We start from the raw sequence: 11,855 nt of genomic DNA on the forward strand, positions 1-11,855 counted from the left end.
CTGCACAATATAGTTACAAATACAGTTACACTCATAAGTTTACATAATCCTTTCAGAATAAAGGCAGATCATATACAGTATTCATACCCCTTCATTTTTATTCACATTTTGTTTTGTTGCAGCATTATGTTAAACTGCTTTAAATTAGTTTTTCCCCACATCAGTTTACACTCCATACGCCATAATAATGACAAAGCAAAAATCAGATTTGCAAATTTTACAAATGCATTAAAAATAAAACACTGAAATAAGTACATTGCATAAGTATTCATACCCTTAACTCAGTACATAGTTGAAGCACCTTTACAGCCTCAAGTCTTTTTGGGTATGATGTGACAAGCTTTATACATCTGCATTTGGCAATTATCTGCCATTCTTTGCCTCACCTTTTCACCTCTCAAGCTCTGTCAGCTTGGATGGGGGCTGGCAGACATTTTCTAGAGTCCTAGTTGTTCCAATCATCTTCCATTATGGATAATGCTTCTGTGAACCTTCAATGCAGCAGATTTTTTTCTGAACTCTTCCCTAGATCATTGCCTTAACGCAAGTCTGTCACTGAGCTCTACAGGCAGTTATCTTGACCTCAGGACTTGGTTTTTGCTCTGATATGCATTTTCAGCTGTTAGACCTTTTCTGAGAGGTGTGTGCCTTTCTAAATCATACTCATTCAAATGAATTTGCCACAGTTTAACTCCACTCGAAGTGTAGTAACATCAAGAAGCAATATGAATGCTCCTGAGCTAAATTTCGAGTGTCCCAGAAAAGGGTATGAATACTTATGCAACGGGATCTTTTCAGTTTTTTTTATTTTTAATAAATTTGCACAAATGTTAAAAACCTATTTTTTGCTTTGCCATTATGGAGTAGGGCGTGTAGACTGATGTGGGAGAAAAAGTCATTTAAAGTAAGGCATAAGGCAGCAACATAACAAAATGTAAAAAAATGAAGGGGTATGAATAATTTCGCAAGGCACTGTAACTTATTTGTTTATCAATATAGCGGTTTGATAAAAAACAGATATTTGCAATTCTACACTATAAAATAATTAATTTTATAAAACCTGAAAATGAAGACGGCAAATTTTTAAACTAAGTAAAAATGGAACAGTCATGTTGGGTGAATATTGTTATGGTCAAAGGTTGACCAAATTTACTTGTATAGCCCTTTTCATGATACATATTGCTACATATGTGACCCTGGACCACAAAACCATTTATAGGGGTCAATTTTTTTTAAATCAAGATTTTTTCTAGGATAGGTCAGTATTTGAAAATCTCGAATTAGGTGTAAAAATCAAAATATTGAGAAAATCACATTTGAAGTTGTCCAAATGAAGTTCTTAGCAATACATATTACTATTCAAAAATTTAGTTTTGACATATTTACGGTAGGAAATTTACAAAATATCTTCATGGAACATGATTTTTACTTAATATCTAAATGATTTTTGGCATAAAAGAAAAATCGATAATTTTGAGCTATACAATGTATTGTTGGCTATTGCTACAAATATACCTGTACTACTTATGACTGGTTTTGTGGTTCAGGGTCACATATTGTTTCAAAGCAGCTTTACAGAAAAAAAGCTGCTTAGCAAGTGTCACAAATGGTAACTTAGACTAGAACAAAAAATAAAAAGTACTTTTAAGTCAAGATCTCAAGGAAACAGCTCGTCATGTAGAAATCACAAGAAAAGTCACTTGATATCTCAAGAATTTTTTCAAAATAATAGTTTTATCTACTGGTACTTTGCACAGCCGGTATTAAAGGAGTTAACCGTAGCTATGATTCTTCTTGTCTTTTTCAATGAATTCACGGCACGCTCCCTCGTCCTCTCCAAATCTTGTGGCCTGTGTTTTTCGTTTTCTTTTCTATTTTCCTGTACACTATGAAACACAATGGAAAATGCAGGGTCACCCCAGCTGTTCCCCATTAGGTTCCTGGCTGAGGTCGTCTACACACTCACTTACTGGCATAACGGTTGTGGTGGAGGGGAAAGAGATAGAGAGAGAGTATCAGACTGACTCGGGGAGATTGCGAGCCGCGGTGTAGATTGCAGTAACCTGTAATTAAGCCAATGGCGGGTTGCTGTTGCTATGTAAACATCCCTACACCTCTCCCTCGTGCCAACACAAGAGCAGTGAAGGAGTCTGGTTACTAACACTTAAATCACACAGCAACATCTGGTTTAGGAAGGAGATCTCTCGCTCTCTCTCCTTCCAGTTTGGAGCAGCGTGCGGAGTGTGGTGGTTTGGATCTCTCTGCCTCCACAGCACCGCGGCTCAGATTGCAGCGGTTGCGCAATGCAATTTGGCAGGCCTCGTATACACACACACAGACGTACGCACATTTAGACGTAGTCAGTCACACAAACCATAAAACAGCACATACTTCATTTGTCCTCAGACATTTGGAGAGGCACTATTATAGTCTGTCTGATTCTGTGCCTGGTTCGTGAGAGAAGGAAAGCAGACGAGTCATTTTAAATGAGATTATGAAAATAAAATGTTGTTTGGTGACGTTTGTCAGAGCAAGAGACTAAACAAACAAGCTTTTTTACTTTACACGGCTCGACAATAGGACTCATCCCCCCTGACCCTGCCTTTTTAAACCTGCCTTGCAAATATGTTAACTGATTCCACAAAAAGTGATTTTATTTTAAAGGTTGTATCAGCGATTTCTAGCCTAAAACATAAAGTGTCAATTTCAGCTGACCTTTCTTCACGATCCGCTCGCTGCCTGCCCCATAAATTGTCTGTGAAAAAAACGCGTCTCTCTGGTCAGCCTAGGGTCCGAGATATGCCAAAAAAAAACAATCGGCACTACCAACCTTTCCACAGATAAACAAACAGTGTTCCAACCAATCAGCGTCAGGGGTTTGGTGTTGTGGACTTTCGCTCCGCCTCCCTCACATCCCTGCACCAGTAGGAAAGTCCACAACACCAAACCCCTGACGCTGATTGGTTGGAACACTGTTTGTTTATCTGTTGAATAGTTGATAGCGCCGATAGTTTTTTTTGGCATATCTCGGACCCTAGGCTGACCAGAGAGACGCGGTTTTTTCACAGACAATTTATGGGGCAGGCAGCGAGCGGATCGTGAAGAAAGGTCAGCTGAAATTGACACTTTATGTTTTAGGCTAGAAATCGCTGATACAACCTTTAAGTAATTATTAATAGATAATCATAATTAAATTATTCAACAAAGATGAATTCAATTGATCAAAAGTGATAGTAAAAACTTTTCTATTAATCTAAAAAACCTGAAGAAGAAAAAAGTATCATAGATTCAACAACAATAGTAAACAATAATGTTTTAAACATTAAACATTGAGCGTATTAATGATTTCTAAAAGACTGTGTGACACTAAAGACTGTAGTACTGGCTGGTAAAATTTAGTTTTGTAAATTACAATAAAATAAAGTAAAATATATTATAGAATAGAATAAACAGTTATATTTAAACAGAAAACAGTTACATTAAATTGTAATGATATATGTACACTTCCAGTCAAAAGTTTTTGAACAGTAAGATTTTTTGTTTTTTTAAGAAGTCTCTTCTGCTCACCAAGCTTGCATTTTTTTTGTTTCAAAGTACAGCAAAAGCAGCAACATTTTGAAATATCTTTACTATTTAAAATAGCTGATTTCTATTTGAATATATTTTAAAATGTAATTTATTCCTGTCATTTCAAAGTAGAATTTTTAGTATCATTACTCCTGTCACATGATGCTTTAGAAATCAATCTAGTATTGTTTTGCAGCTCAAAAAACATTTTTTATTATTATTATTACGTTGGAAACAGCTGAGCTGTAATAAATTTTTCTTGAACAGCAAATCAGCATATTAGAATGATAGAATGATTTCTGAAGGATCATGTCCTTCAATGATGCTGAAAATGTAGCTCTGACACACAAAAAACGTAGATTTTAAAATATATTAAAACAGAAAGCAGTTATTTTAAATAGCAAAAGTATTTCACAGTATTACTGCTTTTGCTTTTGCTCTATTATGGATCAAATGAAAGCAGGCTTGGTATCCAGAAGAGAATTATTTAAAAAACTTGCTGAAAAATCTTACTGTTCAAAAACTTTTGACTGGTAGTGTATATACACACACAAGCACCCTTCTTTTAACACCAAAATTCTTTGTAAATTATTATAATAATTTTTAAATTCTACATATATACACATACAACTGTTATGTAAAATGTTAACTTAAAATTATTTTTCTCCTATAAATTAATTCCGCAGTTGAGGAGGAACAGAAAATATTCTAAATTTAAAACCACGAAAACTGTAAATATTATTCAAAATATCCTAGAAAATGGATGTTTAAGACATAAAAGCTGGTAGTAATGACGTGAAACACACCCAACAGGGCAATTGACAGTTGCATCAACTTTCTCTCATTTTTATACCACTGGCCCGGGGCCATGTCTGTTGTAGAGCCTTGCTTTGATATGGTTTATTTAGTGTTTCGGGTCATTGGTCTCTACAACACCACAAGCCTTTATTGCTTTTAAATGAGGATGAAGGACTGATCCCTTTAAAGCTTGACATGGAGCTGAATATAACTGCGGGTATATTTCTGTAAACTCACCTTTCAGCACTAATTCTATTCATGTCTTTGTCACATGACAGGATGGAAGGAGAGAGCGGAGTGATCTGCATGGGGCCTATGGGCACGACAAAACTGTCACTCATCCCTCTGAGCTGTGGGAGGATAAAATTGATGGAGCGATGAGGGGAAAGCGAGGCGTTTCGCCCAGATACATGAGCCGACGCGTGTTCCTGCAGCCGCCCCACAGGCCACACGCTCGGCCCTCGGCGTAACCAGCATCCTGCAGGAGCTGATTTTGGCAAGTGCTGCAAATTAATTTCTGGCAGGATTTCTGCTCCATTCTCCACTATACCAATGTAACCTGAGGGGCTTCCAAGTTACAGCCCTGCCATCCCATAATAACAGACTATACTAAGAATCTACAGCTTGGCAAAATGAGAGACCAAAAAAAGGCAACTCAGACGTACAAAAAGTGCTTAGAAAGGAATTTGTCTGACAAATGAAGGGATAAAAACAGAGGGAGAAATAGAGAAAATGTATTTAAGAACAGACAGCTTATTTAAAAACAGAAATGAAAATTCTAGCATCATATATTCAACATTTTAAATCTAGTGTAGTTTTTCTTTGATGGGACACCAACAGAGATATTTAACAGAATGTTCAAGCTGCTCTTTGCATACAATTAAAGTAGATGGGGACCAGGCCTGTCAAGCTCAAAAAAAGAAAACACACATACTATAAAAGTGGTTTAAAAAGCATAAAAGTTTGAGGACATCCTCTAATTTTAATAAAACCTTTGTGTTCATACAGTTGAGGTCAAAAGTTTACATACACCCTGAAGAATCTGCAAAATGTTAACTATTTTACCAAAAATAAAATGAGGAATCATACAAAATGCATGTTATTTTTTATAACATGCATGGTTCAAACGCTCACTGACGCTCTAGAAAAAAAACACGATGCATTAAGGAACAGGGATGAAAACTTTTGAAAAGAATGAAGATGTGTACAGTTTTCTTATTTTGCCTAAATTTCATATTTGTATCAGTTAGTACTGACCTTTAGAAGCTACAGAAGATACCTGCATGTTTCCCAGAAGACAAAATAAGTTCAATTTACCCTGATCTTTAAATTCCAAAAGTTTTCACCCCCTGGCTTTTAATGCATTTTTTCCTTCTGAAGCATCAGTGAGCATTTGTACCTTCTGTAGTTGATTCTGCAAGGTGTGTGTAAACTTTTGAACATGTGACAAACAGCATGAACCCTATTGGTTGCCAGGTTTATTTGCAGAAAAGAGATTAGAACCCCTTGTGAATTGTTTGTGTCTTTAATGTGTCTTTTCAATCTCACACACCAAATTTTCTAACATTCACTTTGTTTTAAACAGGCCTTTCGATTAAAAAACGTTAATTAAAATTTAAACAGCAGGTGTTACTGTTTGCGCAGGAAGAATAAAGTGAGATGAAGGGGGAAAAAACACATTTTACACCTTTTTTCACATCTTGGTTCTTCATTAGCTAATTATGGCCTATTATAAAGCAATTACACATCAGTCTCACTGACTTATTGTTAATTACACACATAAACCTAAAAATAACAAACTGTGAAACACTATTCCTGGTCTTAGCCTGCTGTATGAGTCTCGTCATATAAGTGAGAACCATCCTGGGACACACTGAGACAGATCTTCTACCTGTTTTGTCATACAGATTACACATTTCTCCACTGACACAGGACGTACAGCATTGAAGAAGAAACTTTCTGGTGACAAGGTCTCCAAAGACATGGAGATGTTCATATATCACACTTCTGTCATCTCTATAATCAGATGACTAGAGCTGCACACAGGTTATGACTGGCAGTGATCTGAAGTCCATGCGGAAAGGGCTCAGGGCTGCAGACACTTTGATGCTGCAGATTAGATAATGTCCTAGTTTTTTTAGAAAACAAGAGACTTCAGGGAGTCTCTGAGAGAGACCGCTATGCTCTAAAACAAAAAGAGTAGAAGGAAAATATTGAGCATGCCAAGATCACAATTGTTTAGACTCCGGTTTATCAAAATCAACATCACCCAAGACAAGGGTTTGGGGACAGCTTCATCAACAATACTACAAAATAAAATAAACTTTAAAGGAAGAGCCTCAATAAATGCGCTCCAGGTAAATGTGCCAAATGTCTGAGAAAGACTTTAAGGAAGCAAATATATAATGCAAAGCAACAATGATTGCTCAAGGGTGCTAAAGGAAGAGGTAGGTGGGTTTTTTTTAAGCCAAACTACACTAAACTCAAGGGAGGTCTATGGTCTATATTGCTGTCTATGGAGGATCAGAAAGCTCTTGGATTTCATTAAAAATATCTTAATTTGTGTTCTGAAAATGGAGGTCTTACAGGTTTGGAACGACATGAGGTTGAGTAATTAATGACAGAATTTTTATTTTTGGATGAACTCTCTTTCAAAAAGTCTTCTACTTAGCATGGCTTTATTCTCACCGCTGAGAGTTGAAAGCTTTTATAATCCTTTAATTGTTAATTATCTGGCTGGTTAACATCCACTTCCTCACAAGTTTTGTACATTTATTAGGGCTGTGCATTTAAAACATCAATTTAGTGTAATTATTTCATTAAAAATCTGTTAAAAAAAGATTTAATCTTCCCCTTGCCACAATAACTGAATGTCTTTTCACATTCGATTTATAAATAGTGACAGTAAAGACAAATTAAAATGTTACAAAGATCTCTATTTCAGATAAATAATGTTCCTTTGAACTTTCTATTCATCACAGAATCACAAAAAATGCAGAGGTTTCCACAAAATTATTAGGCAGCACAACCATTTCAACATTGATAATAAAAAGAGATGTTTTTTGTGGGGATGTAACGATATCAAAATCTTATCTCGATATGAAGTCCACTATGTGATATTTATTGCAATATTTTGAAAGAAGACAAATGAAGACGTGGAAAAAAATTAAAATGTTGTACATTTTAAAGTTAAATTCTTCTATCTAATGCACTTTGAGAGTTCAAAATTAAGAACTCCAATCCATGTTCTTACAAGTTGCCTTGTACCTAAACTTTAAAGGAGACTCAATCCTCTTTTTATTTGTGGTATTTGTTTGTGGTCTAATTTACATTCATACTGGTGTTTTAGAAAGCCAAACAAATCAGAATATAATAACAGATATAACAACAATTTTATATGATTGTTATTCCTATGACCTATGAGTAACAGCCATATATTGTAAAACAACTGCACTCTAAAATAAATAAAAATGAATATTTCATAGGTATATTATTTTTGCTTTACACTACAGTAGGGAAATTACAATACTTCTTTCCTAATTTCTAAACTTAAAAGAGATATTTTAAAATTGGACTGCAGTAACGTTACCCATTTCAATTTTGACGGAAACAGCAGTAAGGCTTTTATTTTGACAGAAAACTCCAGCTTCAGTGAAAGCAGGCTTACAAAAACATGACTACAAATCTAGTGAAATGCTGTAATCATTTGCCTTAAAAAATAAAGCATTACTGGTGGACGTTGCGTTCCCAAACACATGCTAAACTCACAGCACATGCAATAAACAAGTTCACTGCATTCACTGTAAACTGAGCCGTTCTGAGGCACGGAAAACACCGGATCACTAGCTGATCGCTTTGAAACGCACATCGAATACAGACTTGATGAAGGGATTACGCCATATTGTACTTTCGCTTTTAGTTTGTTTGACAGATACTGAAAAAAACTTTAAAGACCTTTTATGTTAGTATAAAGAAGTTTAAATATATTTTAAAAAAGACAATTTTTGCCAAGAAGACCGTTTCATATCGTGACTTGACCATGATGATATTGAGACCACGATATTGAGAATAACATTACAGCCCTAGTTTCTTGAGCAGTGAATTAGTATTTTAGAATGATTTCAGAAAGATAACGTGACAATGAATTCAGCTTAATAATAATGATAAACAGAATAATTCAGATTTGCCATCACAGGAATAAATTACATTTTAAACTATATTAAAATAGAAAATGTATTTGACTCGACTTCTTGTTTTGATTGGCAAGCCTAATCATTAATACCTGATTCATTTTATTATATTTTATTCATTTTACTCCAATATCTATGCCTTAGGAATGGGATCTGGTCTATAACTTCAGAAGTAAAGCTTTCGATTTGAGTGACAGAGAAATCACAAAACCGCTGAGAATGACCAATGGGATCTGTTACCAACAAAGAGACGTTCGACAGAACAAGTGAGAGCAAAATCATAGAACGGTGTGAAATACGTACACTCTTAAATCATAACGCTCCATCCCGACAACCCCGACTTGATGACTGTCATAATTTCGCCTGTTCCTTCTGTTTGTTTTGTTGCTGCCATATTGTTTTCTTTCCCTTTTTCTCTTGGCATGCAACTATCTGTCAGGCTGTTGTGCCAGAGGGGAACAAATCATCACTCTTCTGAAGAGACTGAGCCAACAAGTCCTGATCAATCACACAGATAGAGCTGCCTGAGTCGGGTTAGAGGAGGCATAGCTGACGTGCGGCACTGGTGTTTCGGGCTGAGAGATTGAGGCTGTCAGCACTTTCTTAATGCAAATCCCCCCGGCCTTTGCTCTCTGACAACCAGATCTAGAAGAGTCATGCTGGGAGGAACCGGGGAAATTCCGAACACAGGGGGCGAATCGTGATTGCCTGACAAAACAGGCAACACTGCCTCACTCTGTCAAGACAATGAGCGCCAAGCAACACGCCCTACGAAGAGTCTCTGCAAAGAACATGCCCCGTTTTCACTAAAACACTAAATCCTGTCAAATATTGTTTAGGGTGAATTTCGTTCAAAATCACTGATGAGAAGCTTTGAAATGGTTTCAGTCAATGAAAATACATCTTATACAAGATTAATCAGATACATCACTGTACAAACTGTTTGGGGTCTGTTTTTTTTGTTTTTTTTAGAAATAAATACTATTATTCTGCAATGAGGCTTATCAAAAGTGATAATAAAGTCACAAAATATTTACAAAATCAATCCAATTTCAAATAAATGCTGTTCTTTTGCACTTTCTATTCATGTGACACTGAAGACAGAAGGCTTCTGAAAATTAACCTGAAAACAGTTGTTTTAAATTGTAAAAATATTTCACAAGTTGTCTTCTTACAGTATTTTAACCAAATAAATGTAGCATTGCTGAGCATATTATCTTTTCAAAAACATTAAAAACATGACAACCCCAACATTTTTCAACTATCATGCATTAACACAAAATGAAACAAATGCCCAAGTGACCTTGCAACTAAGTTATATGGTAGTCAGACAGTCACAATATGAAAGCCAACACACTGAAACCTCTCTAAACCAGAGAAAAATGAAAAGCTAATGCATAAAGAATTCACAAAATCGTATTATAATGTGTACTCATTATAATGTCATTTCAGGAGCTAAGGTTTTCACAAGCAATCCAGTAGTTCTCACATGTCGTTTTTGTTAAAAACTGATATATTAAACTGAATATATACAGTGTTTGAATATTTGGAGTATTATTTGCACTTTTTTGTAAAAGTTTATTTTACAAAATTTAGATGCCATTGTGAGTAAAGCTGACTAAAATCTAAAGGACATTTTCTTCATAAAGTCATTCTTTAAATGACTAAATCTGTGTAAAATTGAACACTGTTTGTAATATAAACATTTTGCACAAATATTTAAAGGTAACTTCAATCACCCCTTAAGTAACCCTTGCAGAATCTATGAAAATGTGAATAATTTTAACAAAATAAGAGACATCATACAAAATGCACATTATTTTCTGTCCTGAGTAAGATATTTCAGATAAAAGATGTTTTACAAAAATATCTGATTTTTTTATTTTTCTTTTGTGATTTGTTCACGAGTCCCTTGTTTGTTCTGAACAGTTAAACTGAGCAGTGTTCTTCTGAAAAATCCTCCAGGTCCTGTAGATTCTTCAGGTTTCCAGCATCTTTTGCATATTTGAACCCTTTCCAGCAGTGACTGTATGATTTTGAGATCCATCTTTTCACACTGAGGATAATTGAGGCACTCAAAAACAACTATTAAAAAAGTTTCAAACATTTACTGATGCTCCAGAAGGAAACACGATGCATTAAGAGCCAGGGGGTGAAAACTTTTGAACAGAATGGAGATGTGTAAATTTTTCTTATTTTGCCTAAATATATATATCTTTTTTTTTTCCATTTAGTACTGCCCTTCAGAAGCTACAGAAGATAGTTACGTGTTTCCCAGAAGACAAAACTTTTTGAATTTGAAGATCAAGGTCAATTGTACTTCATTTGTTTTCAGGGAAACCAAGGGTTGCCAAACTTTTGAAGGGGGTTATTTTAATCATTTGAGCTATTTTGTTTTTGTTTTGTGGACTATATGTAAACATTTTATGTAAAATATCTTACTTTTACACAAAAAATAACATGCATCTTGTATAATCTCTCTTATTTTGTTAAAATTATTCACATTTTCACAGATTCTGCAAGGGGTTCCTAAACTTTCGCATGCCACTGTATGCACAGTTAAGTGGTTTTAAATATGTCAGCTTTTGGCTTACCCAATGGCATGAGTTTGGAGACTACCTGTTTGTTTAAACAAAGGCAGATGGGGTCTATTTGGCACTGTTTGGTGACCAGAAATGTACCCTTTACATAAAACACACACTTTAAAACATCACAGTTTCCCAAGTGTGCTTGAGCACTGGTATTCACTTCATCGTGAGCCGACATCGCCGCACTTTTGAAAGCCTGTTTAAAACACCCCTCATAAATTCCCAGTCTTTTCTTCATCTTCATAAACCAAACATGCAACGTCATACCACATTCACTCACTCTTGACCTGTTATTCCAAAATCCCAAGAGAGAGATGATGGGTTACAAGGATAACAGCGCTTACCTGCAGAGGCCAAGCTGCTGAGGGTCAAAAACAGGATGGCTGAGGGGTGTATGTGTGCCGTTAGCCACATGGCTGGAAGAGAACGCTTTCCTGAAGCCAGACGTGGCAGAAAAAGTAGCAGCAGGGTGTCTTCTTGAACGCTCCCCACTAGCACTGTAGAACGAGAGAGAGAAAGATGTCAGTCAGTGACCAAGCAGCAGGGTATTAGGGTCTTAATGTCACATCCTGTGGGCTTAGATGGAAAGAGACAGCAGGGCTCTCGTTGAGGTAGCGGCACTTGTTAATCTCAACCCACTAATTAAGCCTCGTGTGAATGGTGGGAATGAAGAGAGAACAAGAAATGGGTCATAATGACCTCAGCTGCCGTA

The 11,855-nt window shown here is 35.8% G+C and overlaps 1 protein-coding gene across 1 annotated transcript in view; it reads right to left on the reverse strand.

Moving 5' to 3' along the window:
* LOC141347516 (transforming growth factor beta receptor type 3-like) overlaps positions 1 to 11,635 on the reverse strand; it is an 80,704-nt gene extending 69,069 nt beyond the window's left edge. Inside the window, exon 1 of the mRNA XM_073852526.1 lies at positions 11,488 to 11,635. Within this exon, the coding sequence (XP_073708627.1) occupies positions 11,488 to 11,557 (70 nt within the window). The 5' untranslated portion in view covers positions 11,558 to 11,635. The remainder of the gene's footprint in view (positions 1 to 11,487) is intronic.
* Between the last annotated feature and the right edge of the window lie 220 nt (positions 11,636 to 11,855).

This window comes from Garra rufa, chromosome 12, assembly GCF_049309525.1.
Source record: "Garra rufa chromosome 12, GarRuf1.0, whole genome shotgun sequence".
NCBI lineage: Eukaryota > Metazoa > Chordata > Actinopteri > Cypriniformes > Cyprinidae > Garra > Garra rufa.